Source organism: Drosophila erecta, unplaced genomic scaffold (assembly GCF_003286155.1).
Source record: "Drosophila erecta strain 14021-0224.00,06,07 unplaced genomic scaffold, DereRS2 tig00000307-arrow-arrow-pilon, whole genome shotgun sequence".
Lineage (NCBI taxonomy): Eukaryota > Metazoa > Arthropoda > Insecta > Diptera > Drosophilidae > Drosophila > Drosophila erecta.
The window spans coordinates 272,727-299,308 of record NW_020825221.1 but is presented as its reverse complement, the minus strand read 5'-3'; the positions used below and the strand labels follow the sequence as shown (position 1 = coordinate 299,308).

Genomic DNA, 26,582 nt, shown 5'->3' with positions numbered 1-26,582 from the left:
CCTTAGCATGCGTTCAATTAATGGTTTTCTGAAAAACACATACCGGCTACGCACTGTACCCATGTCAGCAGCCTCTTAACGTACAAACACATTGAGCACTCTGTTACATAAACACATAAACACATAAACGTACATAAACAGTTCAGCCCTAGTTCAAGCGTAACGCGAGCACCAGCTTGAAGGCTTTCTTACATAACTGCATAGTCAGCATTTCCACGCTGGCCCAGCGCTGACCGCATACCATGTGTGCCTATAGCAATCCTCCCCCTCTAACGCCGTTCGTCCATTCGAATATATTTCGATAAATATATTCTATAATTATTAACTCGGTTTCCAAATTAATAGACGCAGAGCAAATTTGTTAAATTTGTTAATTTGTTGGTAATGTTAGCAAGCTCCCTCTAACGTCCGCAAGTCGGTCATTACTTTCACGCTTACACTTTTGTAAAAGTACAATCGGATAAGCCAAACATTTTTTTTCCCGCCCACACTTGGTGTGCTGATGTGTCAGGAAAACTAGCCGAGTCGATTTGGCATTGTCCGTCTGTATGTCCGTATGATCGTCGAGATCTCAGGAACTATAAAAGTTTCCCGATGTTGCCACCCACACTAACGGCCCAAAACTGCCACACACACACGTTTGAAAACAAATTGTTTCATGTTAATATTACATTTCCGATTTCTATCGATATGATACAAAAATATTGAGCCTTCTTTCACGCTGTATAAAAACCCGAATAGTTCGAATTATTGAAAGGTTTTAACGATGCAAACTCAATGTAAGGACCGTGTTTGCCATGTGTTCACTGCTCCCCTATCCGTCTCGTTGTGTCATATTGGCAGTGAAAAAAGTGGATTGGACCAAGGTTGCAGCTTTACCAACTTTGTCTTTTTATCTGTAAGATTCTTAGTTTCCGTTTTATCTATGAAATCTTTTTTTAAATGTTTTTTTTAATATTCTTAAATATCAGAAACATTACTTCGCGCCATATTTATACATTTATAATTCCTTATTATTATATGTCGTATAACTTTATTCATAAAAAGTAACATCTTATTAATAATATTTAATCGAAATAGGGTATGCAGTTTTTCTCTTTTTACATAGAAGTATAGCCATATGGGTAACATACGAGCTTAATAAAATGTTGTTTTCGATATTAAAATTATATGAATATCTTTTGATTTCCATGTCAAAATAGCTATTGACATTACACAAGTTTTTTATACTGCTGAAATGTGGTCCGGAAGTTCTCCGTTTTCGTATTTTTCCCACATTCGTAGAAATAATTGTTCTAATCCTTTGGCATACTGTGAGCAATCAAATAGGGGACTCTCTACGCGGGCTTTCCATACTTTTGCTCGTAGGGCTTTCAAATATTCTTTTTTTGTTCCCAGTCGTATAGCAATATTTTGATATTCATCTCTTGTACGCGCTATTAACTCTGGGCATCCAAGGGTAGCAAGCTGAGAGGCAGCCACTCTGAAACAAAAATGAAATCATAAAATTAATATTTGTTTATAAGCAAACAAAAATTTTAAATAGATAGAGAAAAATTAATAAAATTGGTGCACAGAAAATCATCATTTAAATTTTGATGCTTTTCGGAAACAACCGGCTAACTGACTTTTTGCCCAGTCAATTTGTTAGTAACATCCATAACGCATACACTCCCTCGCATAAGTCTGCGTACACCCACGAAAAATTTTAAAATGAAACTTTAAATACAAATGGTTTGGTCAGTAATGCAAATGTCGCTGAGACATAGTATCAACTAACATCCGAAACGCACCATCGGCGACCACTTTAAACGCTGAGTCTTTGTATCGATTAGCACTTGAAATGCTGATACAAACGATCGATACAAACATCGGGGCCACCCAGAACCTCTTGACGACACAGAATCGCATCCGCTCCACTTCCACTTTTCGGTCGATCAGCATATTGGAATAAGCACTATATATCGAACCAAGTTGTCAAGTATGAGAAGAGAAATATAAAAATCATTCAGAATTTGAACCTCAACTACAGCGGTCGTCTTAATATTGTGAAATCACAACCAACTTATTGTTTTATACTCCATTCTCGAACCTACGGGGAGTTAACTCGCGCATCGTTGTCAAACTTCGCTGAAACCAATAAACATAATCGTTAGAAATCGCTGCACAAAAATCCCATCTTTTCATTGCTCGAAAATAGCTAATAAAAAAGCTTATTAGCTTAACAGTAGACTTAAGTATAAAATTAAGAGTAAAATACAAATGTTGTTAAAAACTAGTATATAAAATACGTTAGCAAAGGCAGTAAATTAAAATTAAGTTAAAAACCAAATTGTCTAATTATATGCAGACCTGACCAAATCATTTGTGATTTGGGGGTGTACGCAGACTTATGCGAGTAAGTGTACATACAATAACACAAATCGATCTTCTCCATTTGTAGTTTAAATTATGAGTAAACAAATTTAACATTATGTTATTATAAAAAGCATTGAGGTAATTGGATGTACACATAACGCCTACTGCATTTCTGGTGAACATCAACATTTTACATCCAAAATCTTTACATCCAATCTGTCAACTTATTTCGATTCGGATTTTGTGGATTTGGGGTTTGCGGTTAATTTAGTAGGTACTTAAAAAAAATATTTATTTATTTAAAAAATGATCTATGTATATGTTATCTTTAAGAAATTTTTTTTTAAATATCTCGTTCGTTTTAATATTGTGCAACTTGTGTAAACATTTGTTGGCAGTTTTACTTCCAAATTGTTTATAAATAAACAAATAAAGCACATTGTACGCAAAAGAGAGAGAAAAACACCATATCCTATGTGTAAAAATATGTACGTACGTAATACACTTCAGCCAATTCAGAACTACTACCTACTAATAGTTAACTACTTTTTAAAAAATTAATTTCGAATGGGGTATTTAAACGTTTGTGTAGTGTTAATACACTATAATAAATTTACTTATTCGTCACTCTTTGATAGAAAATGGTCGGGTTAAGAAATAAATATTTGTATACCCATTAATCGTAGAGTAAAAGCCTATACTAGATTCGTTGAAAAGTATGTAACAGGTCAAAGGTAGTTTTTGTTCAGGATCAATAGCCGAGTCGAACTGGCCATGTCCGCTGTCCGTCCGTATGAACGCCTAGATCTCAGGAACTATAAAAGCTAGAAAGTTGAGTTCAGGCATGCAGCGTAAGTTGGGGTATGATGTTGGGGTGTGGCAGTTTGGGTGGTGTGTGGGCGTTGGGAATGGGCATGACAAAAATTTTTTAGCAAATTGATAGAAATTTACAAAATTAATAGAAAAATTATATATCAAAACCTTTTTCAAAAGTTTGGCAGCTTTGGACTGCTTGTGGGCGTTAGAGTGGGCGTGGCAACATTTGTAAACAAACTTGCGCTGGATCTATGGCTCTGCAAGCTTCAAGCTCAATTTAAATCTTCTAGCTTTTATAGTTCTTGAGATCGCGGCGTTCATATGGACGCAAGGACGGAAAGACGGGCATGGCCAGTTCGAATTGGCTATCGATCTTGACCAAGAATAAATATAATTTATGTAGTCGGAAACGCTTCCTTCTACGTGTTACATATTATTCAACGAACTTAGTATACCCTTTTACTCTACGAATAACGGGTATAAAAAGCGAGAACAATTAATAAGCAGAAAAATTTAAACACATCAAAACTTTTGGCGTTCGGGGTTCATATGTTCAGACGGACATTTAAAAAGTTATTAAACGACCATCGTAAAAAAAACTACATTTTCTTATGCAGAAGACACAAATGACTAAAGTTATATAGCCCGCGGGGTGATCGAAAATTTGTTGAAGAGTGTAACATAAACATACCTAGAGGCTAACGTCTCTCCTGGCAACGTTACGACAGGAGTACCCGTCCATAAAACGTCCATGGACGTGGTGTGTCCATTACATAATGGGGTATCAAGACATATATCAGCTAATTGGCCCCGGCGTACGTGCTCTTCTTTTGCAGCTACATTGGAAAATATTACTCTATCAGGAGATATTCCTAAAAAGAAAATGTTCCGTTACATTTTTAAATCATAAATAAAAAACTCATATTTACCAAAGTCACTGACGGTTTTTTTAATATTTTGTTCACCAACTGCCGGAAATCGTAATAACCACAAAACAGACTTAGGCACATTTTTTAAAATTTCTACCCATGACTCGAGGGTTTGTGGATCGATTTTGTATAGCTGATTAAAATTGCAATACACAACAGCGTCATCGGGTAACATATATTGACGACGAGTGGTTATTACAATATTTTGTGGTACCTCTTCACCAGTAGCGGCCTTGTTGTTAGTTTGGGTAGTGGCCAATCCGTTTTGAACCACAACGCCATTTAAAGATGTTTGCACTTGACCAGCTGCTATCATGGATACTATTTGTGTTGTGTTTGGTAACTCTGCAACTTTATGAGTTATCTCGACTGGTTTTTGTGCGTTAACAACTTCTTTTATCTCCTTTACATCTGTGTTTTCAACAAGTGGAGATAAATCTGTTGCATTTATAACCGTTACATTATCAACAACGGAAGATTGTTGTTTGTCACAGACAATTATACGTTCCTTTAAATGTGGAAACATTTGCTTATGATCACCTATAAAATATGTGTGCGGCATATAAGATAATTTTTCACTATATTGGTAAGCCAATTCTATTGGACTAGTTACAGAATCCGTAATAATGTAATCCATAAAACTAGCCCCACTAGTACCTGGATAGCCTAACCACATAACTTGAATAGGAGCAGGACGAAGAGCAAATATTTCATTTCTTGCGCCCTTTGTGTAACCATTCATATTAACCAAAATATTTATACCGTCATTAAATATCTTGTCCGCTGCTTTACCATTACAAGGAATCTGAGAAAGATCCACAAAGTTTTCTGACTCTCGGCTGATTTTTTGTCGAAATGTTGTACCATCATCTGGACTTAAGGCATAACAAAAGATTTCCACTTTTGAACGATCATGAAGACCTGGAACAGATTGCATTAAATGCGAGGTAGGATGATTTCCAAAGTCCGAGCTAAGATAACCTATTCGAAGCCTTCCCTTTGTAGGTAACTTCTTTAAGAAATTATATGGTTTTTTATGAAGCACGTGAACTTTTTCTAAACATAAGTTAGCGTGTCGCGCTGCAATTGCTTTCCGACAATCATGTGTCAATGGATAAAGCATCGAGTGGTGTGGATGAACGGATGGTAAACGGTTTTTTTCAAGCTGCTCAGTGACAATACTAACCAGTTTTTTCATTCGAATATCATAGTCAGTCCAATCACAAACAATTTGCAAGCAATGAGCCAAATTGCAGTATGCATCAGGAAAATCAGGTTTTAGCTTTAGAGCTGTTCGGTAAGACTGAATTGCTTCAGGAATATTTCCGGAATCTTTGTGTATGCTTGCCAAATTACTATGCGCATCAGCAAATGCTGGGTTAATTTGAATAGCTCTCGTGTAGCATTGCAATGCCCCGTTAACGTCTTGTAATTCTTTAAGAGTATTTCCCATGTTGGAATATGCATCCGCAAAAGTGGGCTGGATTCTAATAGCTTCCTTATAATGCATTAATGCTTCTTTTAATTTGCCTTGCTGTTGCAAAACAGATGCCAAGTTTGAATGAGCAGCAGCAAAATCTGGGAAAACTTCTAAAGCTTTTAAATAAAGTCGCGTAGCTTCTTCAATATACCCTTGCTCCCTCTTTATGTTAGCTAAATTATTAAGGGAATCTGCATGATTTGAACATAGCCTTAGTGCTGTGTTATAGCAGTCCTCAGCTTCTTTAACCTATAAAGATTATTAGGTTAGTGCAAACCAAAAACATAAATAATAACCTACCTGCCCCTTTTCTTTAAGAGCGTTTGCAAGGTTGCAATAGGCATCTGGGAAATTTGGTTGTAGTTCTATTGCCCTCCTATATGTATCGATCGCCAAATCAATTAGACCTTGTTCATAGTAAACGCATGCCAAATTCCCATGAACTACAGCATTATTCGGAGATAAATTTAATGCACGTAAATAGGCGGCCACAGCTCTAGAAATGATTTAATATTTTAAAATATGTAACGCATTAGTATCAAATATGAAGTCTTAAATATGTTGCATTAATATGTTGTAATATTTATTGCAGTCTTGTAGTATTGTATTCTATTAAAATTAGTAATTCGCTCAAATAAATTAAACGTACCGATTCCATAAAACCTTTAACTTGAAAAGAATTGAGAAAGTAGTTCTAACGTTGCTCGGGCATTTCAACACATTTGTATATTTTTCATCCGAACATCTTATTTTTATTATTGTATAAACCATCACGGATTGATAATTCATTTAATTAACAAGCTTATTGCGATTAATAATGTATTATTTTTTTTACAATACAAAACATTTATAATGATTATTTGCCGACAAAGAAAATATTATTAATCATACATAAAAACGTACGTCCAATATTAGTTTCGCTTAATATTGTTCTGAAAAATATATACATCTGTACATACATCATACATAACCACGTATACGAAGAAATACATATATTTCAGTGACGTAAATAAACGCAAATGTTTTCACACTGTTAGACAACTAAATAGGTTCAATGATTATCATTTTTCGAAAACAAAGATGTAAAATGAAATAGTTTTCAAATATTTTTTTATATTGTGTGTGTGAATTATGCAATTATACCCTTGCAATTATAGTAGGTATAATAATTTATACAAACAATTTTCTTCGATATTCGACCTGTTTTCAAGGCCAGATATGCATGCATTTTATATAGTTATCCGATTTTTATATAAGTACAATTCCTAATCCTGAAATAATATATTAAAAACGTGAGAACGTTATAGTAGGTACCCGTCACTCAGCTAGAAGAAAACTGTTTGTTGGCATTTCCCTATTCCAAGAAAAATAGTAAAATATTAACATCTCTTTGTAAGCGTTAGAGTTGGCGTGTCCAAGTTTTGTTTTGGCATATTGACAGTAGTTGACAAGTCCAATAATAAAATGAAAAAATATATTAAAAACATGTTTTTCAGTTTTCGTGGAAATGGCAATCTTCTGAAACAATCTTGCGTTCCTATAGTTAACGACATTACGGGATCAATTGGAAGGACAGACGGACTTGGACAAATCAACTCGGCTAGTTATTTTAATCAAGAATTAATACACTTTTCAGCAAATGGTAGGGTACACTACCCTACGATTTCGAGAGAAAATCAATATGTTTTCGGGACAATTCTTTTATTTTTTGTATTATATCCTATTAGATCAAATTGTCCAGTCAATCTACCAATGTCCGTCCGTATGGACGTTGAGATCTCAGGAACTATTAAAGCTACAAAGTTGAGATTAAGCATGCAGATTTTTAGCAATTTCTATCGATATGCCAATATCGATATGACATTTTGACTGTCGGGAACTATTAAAGCTACAAAGTTGAGATTAAGCATGCAGATTTTTAGCAATTTCTATCGATATGCCAAAAAAACATTTTGACTGTCCACTATAACTTTCACAAGCGTCCCAAAACTGTAACTGCCACAGCCCACAAGATCTTCCGATCTTTTCGATTTCTTCCGATATTTCAGAAAATGTTGACTCGTTCCCACTTGCACTAGGTCAGTAACTGGTATCTGCTATTCGGGGTACTCGACTATTGCATTCTTGTTTTTAAACAATATCTTGCTTTTCAATAAAGCTTTTCAGTTATGTTTTATGCTTCCCTTTATGTTAGACCGCGTGCATAGGACGATTTGGTTAAAAACCGAAGTTTATTGTGGTAGCGATGAGTCAAATCGTCCTCAAAATCGGTATGTGGAACGCCGACCGACTTGCTAACATAACCCATTAAACTGGAGCTTTTTGTGCTAAATCATAATATTGACTTCATGTTGGTTAGCAAAAACACAGCTTTGCTCTAGGTCGTACTATAAGCTACATGAGTATAATACCCATCAAGCAACTACGTTTCCAAGCTGCTTAAAATTTCATACACAAAGCCGACAATACATGGTCCGACCCAGAAATCTAGACGAGCTAGAAAACGTTTTCAGTCATTTGACCTTGCGGGTAAGCCCAGAAGAAGTTTGCCATCATATTTATAGGAAATCATAGGAAAATGAATACATCAGAGAAAAGCGCGGGCATCGACGGCATTGACAGTAGAATTGCCAAGGCTTTGCCTAAGAAGGGAATCCTGTTTCTTGTTCTCCTAATAAACTCAATGCTGCGTATCCACTACTTCCTCTTTCAATGGAAGTTTGCTGTGAAAACGATAATACCAAAACAAGGAAAACCGTAGAACTTTGTCGTGTCATATCGACCAATAAGATTACTGTGCACATTACTGTTATGATTCACGTTATATTTTCCCATTAAGTTGGTTGATTAACGTTTTAATACATATATATGTTACATAAAAAAAAGGCAACTGTTGAAGCGATCATTACTTACTTATTTAACACAAAATTGGATATTTCCTATTATACCCTTTACACGTAGAGTAAAAAAGTATACTAGATTTGTTAAAACGTATGTAAGGTAGAATATAGTTAAATATATACATATATTCTTGATCAGGATCAAGTCGATCAATGTCGAGATCTCCGGAACTATAACAGCTAGAGAGTTGATACGCCCAATATTTTGTTGGTGGCGGCAATAATTCCTCTCTCCCCGCTTGCATAAAATTGAGAGTATAATAATCTAAAAATAGAATCTACTTGCTTGTGTGAGTGAAAACAGTAAGCAAAAAAGTGTGCATGTGTGCGTAGTTGTGCTAGAAGTCGATTTTCGGTCCGAAATCAATTTTGATTCAAGAAACAAATTTGATTATTGTTTTGGTCAATTTCGTTGTAATATGATCTAATAAAATATTATTTAAAACTTGTTCCCGTGATAATTCTTTTTTTAAGAAGTTCTTTTAATAAAATCAAATCGCCGCTCGAATTAGTTACCGTTTACAACTGAACTTTTCATATAAACTTTTAATGAATATAAATACGGATGTATTATTAAAATTTTGAAAAAAAAAATAGCAAATGATAAGCTCTATATATTTGTCAGCTTTAAGCAAACGGATTTAGAGGAACTAAAAGCAGAAAAATAAATTTGGCACGCCTTTTTACCCACCCAAAAATGCGAGGTTTTCAAAAATATCAAATTAGAATATATTATAACAAAAACATTCAACAAAATAATATTTGCATTTGCAAAATACTGAAAATTGATCTTTTACATAAGTATGAATATTTTTTTACTTGTATACTAGTAATTTAAATAGTTAAAAAACTTTATATGCTAATTGTCTATTGCAAAATTGAATTCTTGAGGCAGGACCAGCGCACCTAAGAATCACTAACTTCAAATATATTTTCCACCTCGCGAGCTGCATTCTCTAACGACATATTTTCTAGTATAAAGTAATCTTTGAAATTAATTAGGTATTATTATGTACATTTATATTTTTTTTCATATTATGATTTATTTAAATAATTATCATGTTAAGGCAATGCAAAATTAGAGCGAGTTACAAGAGATTACAAGAGAGTTGCTGGCTCTAGAGCGCTCTCTCTCTGGCTCTTGAACAAAAGTTCGAGAGATCCTGGAGCCAGCTCTAGAGCCAGCACGAAAAAATCGTGTGCAAAAAAATCGTATGGCGTTACGCATCTCATTATTCTAGTGTCTTTGGAAACGGGTACTTGATAGTCGGTTAACTGGACTATAGCGTTCTCTCTTATTTTTTTTTTTATGAAAGGTGCTTTCCAAGCCGAGGTGGTTAATCGTTGGAGAAACTGTGTCCAAAAAGTGTTAGTCAATGCCTTCAGCAACGACTTCGTTGTATGTTCCCGACTTCATTGTCGATTAAAAAAGGTTTAACAATGACGAAGATCGTGGAGATCAATTCAATCATGTGACAAAACACACTAATTGATAGTATACACAGACGCATTTAAAAGCTATACTATCCAAGAGTCAGTTTGTCTCTTGTCGGTGCTCATAAATATCAAAAATATTGAGATATATTTCTAAGTCCTTGCTTTAGGTAATTTTTTTTTGACCAGACTCGGAATTCGATCTTTGCAATAGACAATTTTTTTTGGGTTCCATCAATATTAGATTGGTGCGAGCGGTTGGATCATCCAAAAAGGAAGAGACACACCGCAGATTCCATAAAGAATACTGGATACTGTAGGGCGACCATCAAGACACATACCATGTCTGTAAGGTAGTAGGAACCAAGTAACCGGAGTCTTAATTTGGCGTATGGCCATCAATGAAATATAATTTATGTTCTTATTTTTACTATAAAATTCCGAATAACTTTTATTAAATTTGTTATAAACAAAAAACTCCTAAAATAATTAAAATGACTAAAATATCTATTTTTATAATTAATTTTAGTATTTTCTTATATAAAACGTAAGTGGGGAATCGCACATTGTGTGGTTTTGCCATTGAACCTTTAAAAATTTATCCTAATACAGCAAATATGACCACATGACTTATCTATACCGTGGTGGTGTAGTAGTGCTAATCCCTACGGTCATAGGCAGCCTGATTGCAGAACGTCAAGTGAAGAACGTCAACTGGCTTTGCATGCCACGGGGTACACACTGGTTGTTGTCCTAGCCGCAGCTTCCACAGACTTTAATTTCACTAAAAGCATATAAAATATTGCTTTGGTCGTATCGACTCGTGTAGTAAATTTGATCAAGTATGTACATATATGTATACTTTATACAGTCGAAAACGATTTCTTCTACCTGTTAAATTCTTTTCAACGAATCTAGTATAACCTTTTAGTCTACGAGTACCGGGAATAATAATAATATGTATGTGACGAATTGGCAGATACCCTAGACACCGAACTCAGTCAACAGCCGAGATTCCCATTGTTCTATTATGTATTTGTCAATAACATAAGTCCAGAACCCACTATAGAAATTATTCAAGTCAATACGACGTGAACATTTTAACTCCTTAGACATCTCATGCTTTCGATCGGTGGCACACTTGTTAAAAGCACAAAAAACGTTGACCAATCCAAATTAGTTAAACAATAAATTCAGCCTGGACACCAATCCATCAGGACACAGTTTTCACCAATCGAAATCTTCTGATCGAAGTCCACTCGCGCTCGCGTTGCTGTCACCGATAAATGTCATTGTTATAAGAATAATGCATTTGTAAAATCAGTTTTACATTACATTAAAAAGCTAATAAAATCTGAGATTCTGCGACACATATCTGAAACTTAAATAACCATTCTTAAACATTATTATGCTTTGGTTACACTTTTCAATAAATGCTATGCTGAAAGTGAATTTACATTGGGCTGAGATGGGAAGAGGACAAAGTGTTTAAATTCAAAAAGTTTGAGCTCCCGACACAGTGTGAAGCTTAAAATAAAACAAAAAAAAAAAAAAAAACGATCGAAAATGAAAAGTCAAGGCGTTTTCCATTCGCGCGAAAACCGAAAGAGTCACAAACCATCATTAAAGCAATTCAAAAGAAAAAATCGCTAAAAGCGATAGTGGGGAAAACATAAATGTAAGGAATGGTCTTACCTATCAAATATTCGCGCCTCCTTTAGAACATTTCCCAAATTTATATATGCATCCAAAAAATTGGGATCAAGAGTCACAGCTTTTTCAAAGTGATGTATAGCCAACCAAATTTCTCCCTGAGCGTTAAACACACATCCTAGGTTACTCCATGCAACTGCAAAGCCAGGACATGTTTCAATTGCCTTTAGGTAACAGGCCTAAAAATATAATATAAGAAAAAAGGTTAAATTTGTTTAAGATTTTTCCAATTTTCTGAGCTTGTTTTTCGAACATGCAAAATGTTAAAACAATACCCGTAGTTTTCTAGTTCACTAATTTAATGTATTTTACATACTTTAGCTTCTTCCAAACGACCGAGGGCCTTAAGAAGATTTCCCAAATCGCTGCGCACACAATACAGATCCTACAAATTTGCATATTAAAGCTTATATTTATATAGATATTTAAAGGAAACTTACAGGATTATATTGTAATGCTGTAATATATGCTTGTACAGCAGACTCCATGTCACGAGCAGCAACCAATGCAGCAGCCAAATTTATGTATCCATCAATAAAATCTGGTTTTAGACGTACAGCTCTACGGTAGTTATCTAAAGCTTCCTGTAACTGTCCGCGCTCTTTAAAAACATTTCCTAAATTACTAAAAAAAAAAGATTTTTAATGTGCTAAATAGAAATTTATCTGATATTTAGACTGTTATCTGCAACCAATGTGGCGTATCTGAAAGCTGCACTATTTTTCACTGATCGGCAGATTTTACGTACTATTTATGAAGCAGAGAGTAGGCATATAAATGTTGGCTGGCATAATCAGTGATACAGAAATAAAAACATTACAAGACCGGTATGAAATTAAGGGGTCACTTTACTCAGATTATTTAAGAAAATATTAAATAGTTAAGAAAAATTAAAAAAAAAAAATGTACACGTAAGTTTTGATTTTTAACATATTTACGGATATGTACATATGTCTAACTACAGAATTCAACGAAAAATTAACACGTAACAAAACATAAAATTAAGTAACTAAGTTAAACACTGGTTTTAGCCCCTTTTTATACCCGTTACTCGCAGAGTAAAAGGGTATACTAGACTCGTTGAAATAGAGTATATATATTCTTGATCAGGAACAATAGCCGAGTTGATCTGGCCATGTCCGTCCGTCTGTCCATTAGAACGCCTCGATTTCAGGAACTACAAAAGCTAAAATGTTGAGAATAAGTATGCAGCTTCCACAGACATAGACGCAGAGCAAGTTTGTTTCCAAATGTTGCCACGCCCACTTGAACACCCATAAATCGCAAAAAACTCTTAAGCCAACACTTTTAAATTTTTTTTTTATTTTTTGTATGTTATTATTTTTTTCCCACCTTTTTACCGATATATCAGAAAATTTTGAAATTTCACGTTTGTACTTCCACTAGCTGGGTAACGGATATCTGATAGTCGGGGAACTCGACTATAGCACTCTATCTTATTTTTTTTGATTGTCTATCTAAACTGATTGTTTTGTTATGTTTTCGACTATAGTTAAGAATTATAATCTTATTAATACTAGCACCATGAACTTCAAAAAGAAAAAACAAGCCCGTGTCATGCTTTGAACTTGTGATTTTTAATGTTTTTCAAATTTAACTTAGTCGTTCTACCCGTTTCTCGTAAAGTAAAAGTTCGTTGAGAAGTATGTAACAAGTTGAAGGAAGCTTTTCCGACCTTATGAAGTATAAATTTATGATAAGTATCACTAGCCGTCTTGATCTATATGAACGTCGCGATCTGGGGAATTATAAGTACGTTGCCACGCCCACGCAAATGCCCGGAACCACCACGCCTAAAATTTTGAAAAACGTTTTTGGATTTTGTGATTCAAGTTTCTATCAATATGTACAAAGTATTTTAATCACAATGTACCACTTTCTCTTTAAAAATGTTATATTTTTTTATATATTTTTATTGGTGTTATAAACTTTTATCGGACACGCCCCCCACTGTAACGCCCACAAATCGCCTAGCATTGCCACGCCTACACCTAAAAAATGTTTTTATTTTTTTATTTTATTATTAGTCTTCCCAATTTCTTTCGATTTGCCAAAAGAATTTTAAAATTGCTCCCTCGCACTCCCACTATCTGGGTAAAGGGTATCTGATAGTCGGGAAATGAAGCTCTCTTTTGTTTTGGCTTAAATAGTTTAACATAAACCTCATGCGTTTTTAAGTATGCCTTTTAGATTTTTAGTTTAAAGTGTGTTATCTAAAGCATTTCACAATTGTTAACATCATCCCTTTTAATGTTTATAATGTTTAAAGAAAACATTTTTGCTTCTTAATTTAACATTTAAACAATACCAATTGAGCAGTACGTTTTCCCTCACACATTATGACTTTTTGAATCCTGTTGATTTAAGCCCAAATAATCGATCCGCTTTTATAACCTGTTCTTCTCAGACCGCTTCTGACACAGGACACAACACAAGAACTACCCGATCTAACCTTCTCCTTCGCATTTTCCCTAGCTAAGTGAAATGCGGAACACGACTACAGCGTTGTCTCTTGTTTTTTTAAATTTCTAGAACTATTATGATTTCCAAATCTAATATTATTAAATATGTTGTTATAACCCCAGTTTCTTACGTTCTGTCCCTGTTGGGTGTAATTGTATCCATTTGAATAAAAATTGCCAGTCTAGATTTTATGATGATTTCATGATTTATGATTTTAATTCCACGCTTAAGATCGTTTATTACTATTGCACAAAGTGAGGCAATTTATGAAGAACATATTAATTTTGAATTGAATGAAATTCCGGAAATCCGTAATAAAAACTCAAATCCTAATCTGAATCCAAAACCACACAAATACCCAAACTCTATATCGACCAAGTCATACACAATATTTTCAACAAACCTATGTGGCGCACACACAAAAATTATTTCAGACCCAACCCATACATGAACATACAATATGATCAATAAAAATATATTTTGTCTTCCTATTCAAAATACATGATGTGAAGTTTCAACATTAAACGGCCCTATTACGTTGAAGAGCTTGATTATCTTGCCCAGAAATTAATCAACCATTTTACACAGTTTTTCTAATAATTACGATATGCTAAATGGCAGAAAATTGTTGAAAAATGCACAAGCACTTAAAAATTACAAAAATAGCACAGTTACTCTTTTTGACAAAACATATCAGTTAATTACTTCAGAACCGGGAACAACCCAGAATTTTTATATTAAAAAAAAAACCAGAACCAATTAAAAATTCAGGCCAGGATTCAATACAAAAAATATATTTTTCACTATTTGATTAGATCACCTAAATCAAGAGGAAACCTTAAAGTTCAAAGGTTTATTAAATAAATTTAAAAATCTTCAATATAAAGAAGGAGATAAACTAACATTTACAGGTACCATTAAACACATAACTTCATTTCACCAAATAGAAATGGACCCAGGATCAATATCTAAAACAGCATTCTCCACCGAAAGCGGGCATTATGAATACATTCGAATGCTATTTGGCCTTAGGAATGAACCCGCTACCAAAGGTCTATGGATAATATCCTGAATAATAGCATGAATAATATTCCACATACCTTAATGAACATTTAAATTCATTACAGCTAGTTTTTTTAAAGCTCGCAGAAGAAGCAAATTTAAAATTGCAGCTGGATAAATATGAATTCCTAAAAAAGGAAGCTAGTTTTGTCACATAGTAACCAAGGTATAATGGTTAAAAAAACAAACCCACTAAAAATTAATGCCATAGATTCATACCCAATTCCAAAAAAGGTAAAAGAGATCAGAGCTTTCCTTGGATTAACCGGTTATTATCGTAAATTTATCCCAAATTACTCAGACATAGCAGTACTTTCTCAAAATGGTCATCCTATATCCTTTATCAGCAGAACATTTAATGACAACAAAAACCCTCCGGAATTATTTACTCTCACAACAGTTTATCATTGCTAGTACCTTAGTACCTTAAAGGAACCGAATGCTAAGTTACAAAGATGAAGAGCCAAATTAAACGAAAACCAATATAAAATCGATACAATTAAAGGAAAGGAGAATTCAGTTGCCGATGCATTATCGAGAATTAAAATTGAAGAAAACCATCATAGTGAAGTTACTCAACATAGTGCAGAAGAAGACAATGGCAACCATATTCATTTATCCGAAAAACCAATAAACTTTTTAAAAAAACAAATAATTTTCGGTAAGTCCAAAAAAATAAAGTAGAGCATTACCACAATTTAAAATGATGTAATGACACTCGAAAAGGCCAAACAAATGTTACTTGATCAGTTTATTCATAGAAACATTACCATTTATACTGAGAGCGATGTAGATTTTAAAATAATTCAAAGAGCATACGGATAAATTTTTAATACCACCTACACTAAAGTAATTCTCTTTCTATTAAAGAATGTAAGTTCATAAGCCGAGTTCAAAGAAATTATACTTTAATCACATGAAAGACTTTTACATCCAGGTATACAGAAAATGACAAAATTATTTAAAGAAAAAGCCAACTACAAATATATATATATGGTAGATATTTATTCATCTGAGGGAAAACATTACATCAGTTGCATTGACATTTATTCTAAGTTCGCTAAACTTGAGCATATTAAAACAAAGGACTGGATAGAATGCAGGAACGCAATAATGTGCATTTTTAATCAATTAGGTAAACCCAAATTACTAAAGGCAGACAGAGACAGAGCTTTCTCCAGCTTGACTTTAAAACGATGGCTTAAAGCAGAAGGAATCGAATTGCAACTCAACACGGTAAAAAACGTTGTAGCAGACGTCGAAAGACTACATAAAACAATAAATGAAAAAATCCGTATAATCAATTCATCTGATGACAAAGAAGTAAAATTAAGCAAGATAGAAACAATCCTTTACACATACAACTATAAAATTAAACATGACACGACTGGACAAACACCTGCTCAAACTTTCTTAAACGCTGGGCATTCAATATTAGACACTCAAAAAATTAAAGAAAATAAAGTATGTAAAATAAATGAAGATCGACAGGAATTCAATATTAACACTTGATACAGAAAAGGTACAATAAAAAGAGGAAAATTAGAAAACCCATTTAAGCCAAATAAAAATGTAGAAAAAATAGATGAAGACCATACAAAATCAATACCGTTAAACTTCAACATGTTCCTTGGGAACATGAACCACGGGCCACAGTCAACAAATTCAAATAACCAACCCAGATTCCGACCTTAGCTACTTACTCTTCTCAAGCAATCCAATTCAAATACCAGAAGTATATGAACATCACTGTCTAAGAATTAATCTAACGGAATTCAATGTCATCACTGATTCTTTTGGTAACAAAATCACAGACTCGCCCCGAATAAAATACTTATACAATAAACTACTGAAAGAAATAAATTGTTTAACTATTCATCAGCAAAACAGGAAGAAACATGGACTATTTGACATAATAGGTTTCTCTTTTAAATTTCTTTTTGGCACTCTTGATGAAAATGATAGGGTACAAATAACAAAAAAATAAATCTAATTGCAGAAAATTCAATTCAACTTCATAAACTAAATGATGTCATAAGTTTTGTGAATGAAGGAGCGCAGAAGCTTACTAACTATGAGAATAACTGCAATAGTATTGATTCACTCGTTTATGAACTTAACCAATTTATTGTATACATAGGAATGGGCATGCAACTTTCCCGTCTTGGACTTTTTAATCGAAAATTACTCAATTACGACAAGTTAGAAAGCATTAACAATCAGAATATACTTTTCATCAAAACATCAACTTGGATTAACCACACAGATAACGAATTATTACTCATTTTACATATCCCTATAAACCAAAAAACCATTAACACCATTAAAATATTTCCCTATCCTGACCATAATGGATATCAGTTGGACTATTCAGATCAACAAAGATATTTTGAAGATGAGAATAAGATTTATAATCAAGATTAAAAAGAAGTTAACAATGAATGCATTAAAAATATAATTAAGCGTAAGAATCCAATATGTATTGTTTTTTTATACCAACTCTCTCAAGGGAAATTATCCAATACGTTAAACCAAATGTAAGTATTAACATGGAATTTAACTGAAACTACAATCTCACAAAATTGTAAAGAATTAAATGGGGATATAAAAATAAATTGAAGCAAAATTATAAGAATAAAACAATGTAATGTTAAGATTGGAAATGTTATTTAACGTTAATGCGAAAATTCTTTAAGTCTTGAATTTGATTCAACTCCATTGTATTTACCGATAAATGTCACTAAGATAAAAATGGTAGAACATAATGACGTTTTAAAATTAATTTCAGAAAATAATTCCACATTTTACATAACAGTAATAATTGTAATTTTTGTTATTAAAATTATTTTTTGTCCTATCAAAAATGTCTACACTACATCCAGTAACGTTCTTCTATTTAAAACTTAGAAAACAAGAAAAAAATAATCAAAAACCACAACAACAAATAGAACCGACACAAAACCAGTTGCCTTCATTGTACCATGTAATGCCAGCACAAGCATAGGCAACCCTTTTAAGGGAAGTGATATTTTCACATATCTATTATTGTTCGAATATATAAGAATATGATGAGTGTGCACGCAATGTAAACAATCCACATCCGGAGCTAGCGATGCCGCTCTCCCTAAGCGGCACTCTAAATCTTCAATTATTATATACAATCAATATGCCAAGCGGTCTCGCTCCCGAAATAATGTAATCAAATGGGCAGCACAAAAAAGGTTTTCGTCACTAAAATTTAGTCTAAGCTGAGTTAAAAAAAATAAAGACGTGAAAACTATTTCTCCAAGTTTTTTTTATTCTTAGCGTTGTCCTTAGTCAACTGACGGGACATTAGTTCGACTCATAAAACATAAATATTTCACTATATATAAATTTTTTTTTTGTTTTGGCTTAGTTTGAGGTACTCTCGTGAAGTTTTTACATTTTTAATGTTAATTACATAACTTTATACTCTTAAACTGCTTAAACAATTAAGCCGGTTTAACCTTCAGTGCGACTAATATAATTTTGCCGACTAGTGAATAAAATAAGATATAAAAACCTTACTCTCGCTCGAAAAAATCAAATTCTTAAGGATATAAATATATTAGAGTGGCAAATATCTCCCTTCCGCCCTTTTGTCTTTTGAATTTCACGGCTATGTACAAAGCGCTACAGAGCTCGTATTTGGCAATACTATACATAATTTGAAAGGTCTTGACATAACCTACAATACGACGCTATGCATGATTAGTTTGGATATTGCGTTCAACAGTTATAGACGTGTAAACATGGAGTTCACTAACGCCGAAATTCGCGCTATTTTAAAGTTTTCCTTCGTTAAAGGCAAATCCGCTAGAGAAACGTTCCGTGAGATTAATGGTGTTTTGGGGGATGGTACTCTATCACTTCGAACCGCGGAGGAATGGTTTCGACGATTCAGAGCCGTTGAAAACGACACCATGGATAAGCCAGCCGGCAGAAGACCTGTGACGACAAATACCGATCAAATCATGGAATACATCGAGTTAGACCGGCATGTGGCATCTCGTGACATCGCCCAGGAGATGGGAGTTAGTCACCAAACCATTTTAAACCATCTGCAGAAGGCTGCATACAAAAAAAAGCTTGATGTTTGGGTGCCGCATGATTTGACGCAAAAAGAACCTTCTGGACCGAATCAACGCCTGCGATATGCTGCTGAAAGGGAACGAACTCGACCCATTCTTGAAGCGGATGGTGACTGGCGACGAAAAATGGATCACATACGACAATATCAAGCGAAAACGGTCGTGGTCGAAGTCCGGTGAATCGTCCCAAACAGTGGCCAAGCCGGGATTGACGGCCAGGAAGGTTTTGCTGTGTGTTTGGTGGGATTGGAAGGGAATCATCCACTATGAGCTGCTCCATATGGCCAGACGCTTAATTCTACCATCTACTGCGTATATTTGAACAAAATCCGATCACTGTAACACTTTTTATAAAGCATTGAATAAAGAGCAAAAAAAGCGGAAGGGAGATATTTGTCAACCTATTATATTCCGATTATGTTTTCACAAATTATAAATTAATTCACATATAACATTACTGCATAATAAAATGAACATATAACAAAATTAATTCCCATCTGGTCCCAGTATGGGTGTCATAGTTACTAGTTTTTTGGTACCCGGCATTCTTAAAAGTGGCTTTCAATACTCCGTGCTTTGTCGTCATACACTTTAAAGGCGTCCTACATTTTTTGCAGTTATCACAAAAACCGACTGATGTTTTAAGTGTTTTGAATAAGGTCGAATGAGGTAATAAAATAACTTGTATGGTTGGTAGAAAAGTACTTACCTATAAGCTTCGGCCAGCACAGGGTTTTGTTTTATTGCCAATGTTGAGAATTGTGCTGACTTATCAAGACGTCTGCACTGAAAATGAATAGATGACAGCAACAACAAAACTCCAGTATTTGTACTGTCTTGGCGCCATAATTGCATACAATGCTTTTCCGCGCTTTCATAGTCAACAGCTTGGTATTCTCTATGAGCCAACTCAAGTAAACCTATATTATAATACAAAAGGATTTAAAAAGTTATAATTTTTGTACTGTATGTTGTGGAGAGTAAAATTAGCCTTTAGATAGAAATACATATATTCAAAGAATTATTTTTTCTATTTTATATTCCTACATGTGTTTATTTGCCAGAGACTACCAATGTATCGAAAACTTTTGAAATTTGATTACTATAAAAAATATTATTAAATTTAAAAAAGCTTCTTTTAAGTGATTTAAATTATTAAGAGACGACGAAATATTTTAAAGGTTTTGGATCACCAATGCACGATCCATACGATGAATTACTATTTCAAATTTTTGTACACTGTTTGGGTGGTTTTGAGTTTGCTAACGAAAGGGTAGTGTTGAATATAACTAATTATATTTGTAATGGAATTGAGGTACATATACATAAAGTAGCGGTAAGAACTTAATTCCTTTTTCACTGGCCGAGTCGATTTTGACATGTCTGTCCGTATAAACGTTTTGATCTCAGGAACTACAAAAGCTAGAATGTTGAAATTAAGCATGCAGGTTCCAGAGACAGACGCAGCGCAAGCTAGTTGACCCGTGTTGCCGCCACACCCACTCTACAGCCCACAAACCGCCCAAGAATGACACGCCTACACTTTTGAAAAATACTTTTCCATTTATTCATAAGTCTTGATTTTTTTAATGGTAATTTCTCTAACGCCCACAAAACCCCCAAAACTGCCACGACCACACTTTTGAAAATGTTTTGATATTTTTTGTATTGCTTAAAAATTTCTATTTATTTACTGAAAAAAATTGCCACTCCGACTCTAACGCCTAAAACTGTTCCACACTTTTCGACAGTTATACCAAAAAATTATACTTACATATAAAAAATTAAAATATAAAAATTATACTCTACGAGTTACGGGAATACAAATATTTTAAATTTACAAATTTGTGGGTGTGACAGTTTTGTGCGGTTTATGCGTAAAAAATGGTCGTGGCTAAAATATTGACAGAAATGGCAAGAAAAATATTACCATGAAAATATCTAAAAACTTTTTTTAAAAAGTGTGTGCGTGATCACTCCGTTCATACAGACAGAATTACATGCATATCCAATGAATTTATTATATCCGGGGACGACGTCATTTAAGGAACGTGAATGCTTATTTTCAAATTACTTTCAAATGAACGAAATTTAAGGAACATGAATGCTTATAATGTACTTTCAAATTTTAATGAAAAAAAAAATACTGAAAAAAAAACTGAATAAAAACTGGGCACACGAGAATTTCGGCGGTATTACCAGGATAAAGACCCCAAACACTGAACCGTAATTTTTAAATTACGTAATTACGCCAGCACAGTCCCCATACTTTAATGTAATCGAACATGTATGGGAAAAAAAAACATTGATATAAGGAGAAGGAAGATATATACGACCTAAAAGTGTTATCTTGAAAAATGACTAAAGTTGTCCTTAACCAGACATACAAAATATAAACTTTAAAATTAATAAAAAAAAAAAGGTTAACCGCAATGAAATGCACGAAATAAGCTGCGACATGAAAATCCAGCACATATTGATTTTGTTACATTTTTTCGTACGTAATATATGTAGCTCCAGAAACAAGACAGGGATATAAACATAAGTTTATGTACAGTTGCGAAAAATATAATAGCACCACCATAGCGTATGTTATTCTCGAAGATATAAATTAAGGTTGCGGCGCTGTTATTAGGAAATACCAATTTTTCTGTGTATTTTCCCTATCCGAATATAAAAAAATTTTTTTTGGGTGTGGGAAGGTCCAAAATAAGGAGAAACCACTATTTTTTCGGTTTGTTTTGGTAAAAAGCACATGGTTATAAAAATTGATATTTGTATTATTATTTCCATCATTTTTGAAAACCTACCTTCAAAAAAATATTAAAATATGACGTGTAAGACAGTGCACTTCAGAAAAACGGAACATGATAAAAAACTCATTTCTGAAGGAAAATCAACACTGAGAAGCCCGACACAGCTGCTTCCGAACTGAAAAAGGAGCTCAACATATCCGCAACAGTGCAAACGGTTCGCACAAGTCTCAAGGAACATGGTTTAAAAGCCTGTAGTCCAAGGAAAGTCCCTCTTTTAAATGAGCGCGTTAAGTTCGCCAAGGAACATTTAGATTGGCCATGCGAAAAATTGAGGAACATTTTATGGTCAGATGAAAGCATGGTGGCAAGGGATCTCGATCGTATGTAAGGCGCCCTAGCGTCATCGAAGAATATGAACCAAATTACACAGACAAACAAACACGGAGGATCCAGTGTAATGGTATGGGCTTGTTTCTCGTACTATGGAGTTGGGTTAATAAATTGGATAAAAACCATGTTTATCATGGATCAATATGTGTATGTGTATATATTGGAGACGGTGATGCTACCACAGACATTAGAACTAGATGCGTAACGCCATACGTTTTTTTTGCGCACGTTTTTTTTGTGCTGGCTCTAAAGCTGGCTCCAGGTTCTCTAGAATTTTTGTTAAAGAGCCAGAGAGAGAAGCGTTCTAGAGCCAGCAGCTCTCTTTTACGCGAAGGTCGACCACTGTATCTGTGCACTAGTGTGTGTATTGTAAATTTGACAAAATATGCCCTTCATTTTAAGTTCAAGTTTATGGTCTTTTAATCTATATTATTTTTGATCGATTGCCAAGAATTGATCGATTGGAAAATCTCTAATTTGTCATTGCCTTAAAATAATTATTCGAATACAGCATAGAAATAGTAAAAGATGAATAAATGTACATAATAATACTTAATTAATTTCTTAAATTACTTTATACTAGAAAATTTGTCTTTAGATTATTCAGCTTGCGACGTGGAAAACATATTTGAAGTTAGTGATTCTTAGGTGCGCTGGTCCTGCCTCAAGAATTCAATTTTGCAACAAACCGGTTGCATACGAAGTTTTTTAACTATATATTTAGTATATTTATTAGTACAGTATACAAGTAAAAGAAAATATTATCATGTAAATGACCAATTTTCAGTATTTGAAATGAAAATATTATTTAGTTTAGTAGTATTATTTTGTTATATTATAATTTGATATTTTTAAAAACCGCGCAGTTTTGAGTGGGTAGGAAAGCGCGCCAAACTTATTGTTTCTTCTTTTAGTTCCTCGTAATCCGCTAGCTTAAAGCTGACAAATTTTATACTCAATATAAGTTGATTTTCTGATTTAGTGAAGAATAATAATATAAGTACGATAAGTAATTGTGCTAAGTACTGCTAAATAATGAAAATTTTAGAAGTGCACTTATTATTTTCCTAATTTTGCGCTCTTATATAACGAAAATTTCTAACGAATATTAAAAAATAATATAAATAAAATTTTGAAAAAATTAAATTAAATTCCTTTCCTAGATAAAAATGAATTTCGGACTGAAAATCGTCTTCTAGCACACATGCACACTTTGTAATCACTGTTTTAAGTCACACAAGCTAGTTAATTCTATTTTTAGATTTTTATGCTCCCAATTTTACGCGAGCGGAGAGAGAACAATTATTGCCGTCACCAAAAAAGTGGCTGCATAGTGCAGAACCAATGTATGGCCGTTACGCATCTGGTTATTCTAGTGTCTTTAATGCCACCCTTTGCCGAAAACGATATGCCGCTAAAATGGGTCTTCCAACAAAACATGACCCAAAGCACACCAGCAGGAAAGCCAAGAATTGGTTAAAAAATCTATTTCTATTTTTGAGTGGCCTGCACAGTCCCCAGACCTTAATCCATTCAAAAATCTTCGGATCAAAATTGTTCGGATATTAAAAACACATTTGTAGTTTCTAAGCCAACTAACAACAAAAGCCTTTGGGCTGTAATTAAGGAGTCATGGGTCAAAATATCCCTTAAGCGGTGCCAGGACCTGGTTGACTTCATGCCAGTTGCGCAGCTGTTATTGCTAGTAAGGGATACACTACAAAATATAAAATTAGTGGTATTGGCGTAAAATTAATACGCAAACTTTTGTTATTACTGAATTTATTACTATTACTATTACTATACTATTTATTACTATTGAAAATTTAGGAATTTTTCATGAAGTTGTGTTTTTTTATTTTTTGCCTTATTTTGTCGCTCTTAATAAAGTTCCTTCGTTCGACAGTGCCGAATTTCTTTTCTTATTTTTTCAGTTGTCAAAATGATTAGATCAGTAATATTTTATTGTGCGGGTAGGTTACTAAGTAGAGAAGAAGTACCGTTATTTTCACCTCTGTAGCTTTTGCATTCTTTTTTTGCCATTCGTTTTTATCCAGTCTCCCATAAAATTGGCTGGACACGAATTTAGCACACTTGACAAAACGGTGTATTTTTTTACAGTAATACATTTTTTTTTTTTTGTAACTTAAAATATTATGTTGGATATCCCTTATACTTTAAATACTTCATGAAGTCTATGTGGCAAACTCTCCACCAAGGCTGTCTTCTCTTCTGCGGTATGGCAGACCAAGCATTTTTTATTGTGGTCTATAGTTTATTTAAATTGCTGGGTGTTACAAGTCCAATCTGCTTCTCAACATCCACCTGAAAATTCTCAATAGGATTGAGATCGGGGGACTGAGCTGGCCACTTCATAACCTCAATATTGCTATCCTGAAGGCAACTTTTCACTAGTCGTTATCGTGCATAAAACGCCACTGTAACGGTAAATTATTATCCGCATAAAGGATCATAACATCAGAGATTATTTTTTATAGACTTGTTGATCCATCCGGGTATCTATCTTGTGTATTGGACCCACACCATTACATTTCCTCCACCATGCTTGACCGTCATTATGTATCGTGGATGGTGTTGCATGTTTGGAGGACGACAAACATATTTTTTCCGTCTGATCCAAATTGCCAAAACTTGGATTCATCGCTCCAAAGCACATTTCTTCAAAAAAACAAAGGCTTGTTCATGTGCTTCTTGGTGAATTCAATTCTTGCCTTTATATTTTTTTTTGTGCTATATATATTTTTGCTGTGCTATACATCCACGTAGATTTTTTTCATTAAGACGTCTCATGGAAGACACATTTAGCCCTTGGGTAAATGAAATTTCATTTCTAATCGCCCTTGAACTTATGAAGGTATCAGCTCTGGACGCTTTCTGAATGAGACTTTCCTGCCAGGCTGTAGGCTTACGGGATCGGCGTCTTTGTTTTTGCCTTTTTGCATTACTATTGTTTTCAATATGTTTTAAAGCGTTATAAACCATTTTTCGAGAACAGCCAAAATCCTTTGAAATGGATGAAATTGATTTTCCCGGCGATTTTATGATTTGGATGAGATCTCGCTGTGCTTCAGTACACCAGCGATCTTTAGCCATTTTAGACCGAAGTTTTTTGTATTTACCGAAGTAAAAAAGCACAATTTATTAAGATCGAAAACATTCACTTGCTTCCAACTTAAAGTGCTCATGGCAAATAAAAAAGACAAAAGCTAGATGTGAAAATAACGGTACTTCTTCTCTACTTAGTAACCTACCCGCAATATAAAATATTACTGATCTAATCATTTTAACAACTGAAAAAATAAGAAAAGAAAATCGAACATGCATAGTGTGCTAAATAAGTGTCCACCACTGTATGTACCTCGAGCCAGGCAAAATCAATTGTATTATATTGATTTTTCCTTAATTCATTTGCCTTGTATACGATTTCTAACTTATTCATTTGCACTATGAGTATTAGTAGTGAATAGTTTACATGAAATCAACAAATTCATTAACTTTACTATATGTATTCTTTCAAACAATAAATAGATATGTACATACAATGAATGTATAGTAATGTACGATTGTTTCTTACCAACTGAGGAGAGAGATTGAATATCATTTTGTTTTCCGACCAGGTTACTTCCCGTTGAATTCGGATTTTGGTCTAATAATAAATGGGCCGCGGATGGCAGTTGCTGACTTTGTCCTTGAGATTGCATATTTCTTTGTCAGTTTGTTCAATATGCATTTAAATCCAACTTTGATAACATGTGTTTAAATCAATAAGTTACCATGAAGTAAAGACAGTGGATGTAGCTTACATGGTTAGACCTTTAAAGAAAAATAATATACGTATAATATAAATATGAATTGTTATAGATGCAACCTGATTCTACTATTTTCAAACATCCAGCTGTTAAAACAATTTACAATAGAAAACTGATGGATTACAAATATTACATCTTCATAAAATGAAAACTATGAACAGAAACTTCTAGGCTTATACCACATTCTTACGGCGACAAATGAAACATTTTTATAACATCATGAACATTAATAAAAACTTCTAGGCTTATACCATATTCTTACGGAGACAAACAAACATTTTTATAACATCAGTATTATACGGCATTTAATAATATATA

The 26,582-nt window shown here is 33.8% G+C and overlaps 1 protein-coding gene across 9 annotated transcripts; it reads right to left on the bottom strand.

The window, feature by feature from the left end:
• Window positions 1-1,006: 1,006 nt before the first annotated feature.
• Window positions 1,007-26,475, bottom strand: LOC6542086 (UDP-N-acetylglucosamine--peptide N-acetylglucosaminyltransferase 110 kDa subunit). 9 transcript variants are annotated; one of them, XM_026983548.1, is made up of 11 exons: window positions 26,324-26,475; window positions 26,259-26,268; window positions 26,030-26,195; window positions 19,998-20,208; window positions 12,071-12,254; window positions 11,947-12,015; window positions 11,613-11,809; window positions 5,884-6,079; window positions 4,104-5,832; window positions 3,866-4,046; window positions 1,007-1,483 (listed from the first exon to the last, which is right to left on the bottom strand). In XM_026983548.1, the coding sequence occupies exons 3-11, from the start codon at window positions 26,154-26,156 to the stop codon at window positions 1,225-1,227; spliced, it is 3,153 nt and encodes a 1,050-aa protein (XP_026839349.1). In that variant the 5' UTR covers window positions 26,157-26,195; window positions 26,259-26,268; window positions 26,324-26,475; the 3' UTR covers window positions 1,007-1,224. The 9 variants fall into 9 exon arrangements, with proteins under 9 accessions (XP_026839349.1, XP_026839351.1, XP_026839352.1 ...); XM_026983550.1 differs by having other exon boundaries at window positions 26,334-26,475; XM_026983551.1 differs by having other exon boundaries at window positions 26,368-26,474.
• Window positions 26,476-26,582: the final 107 nt, after the last annotated feature.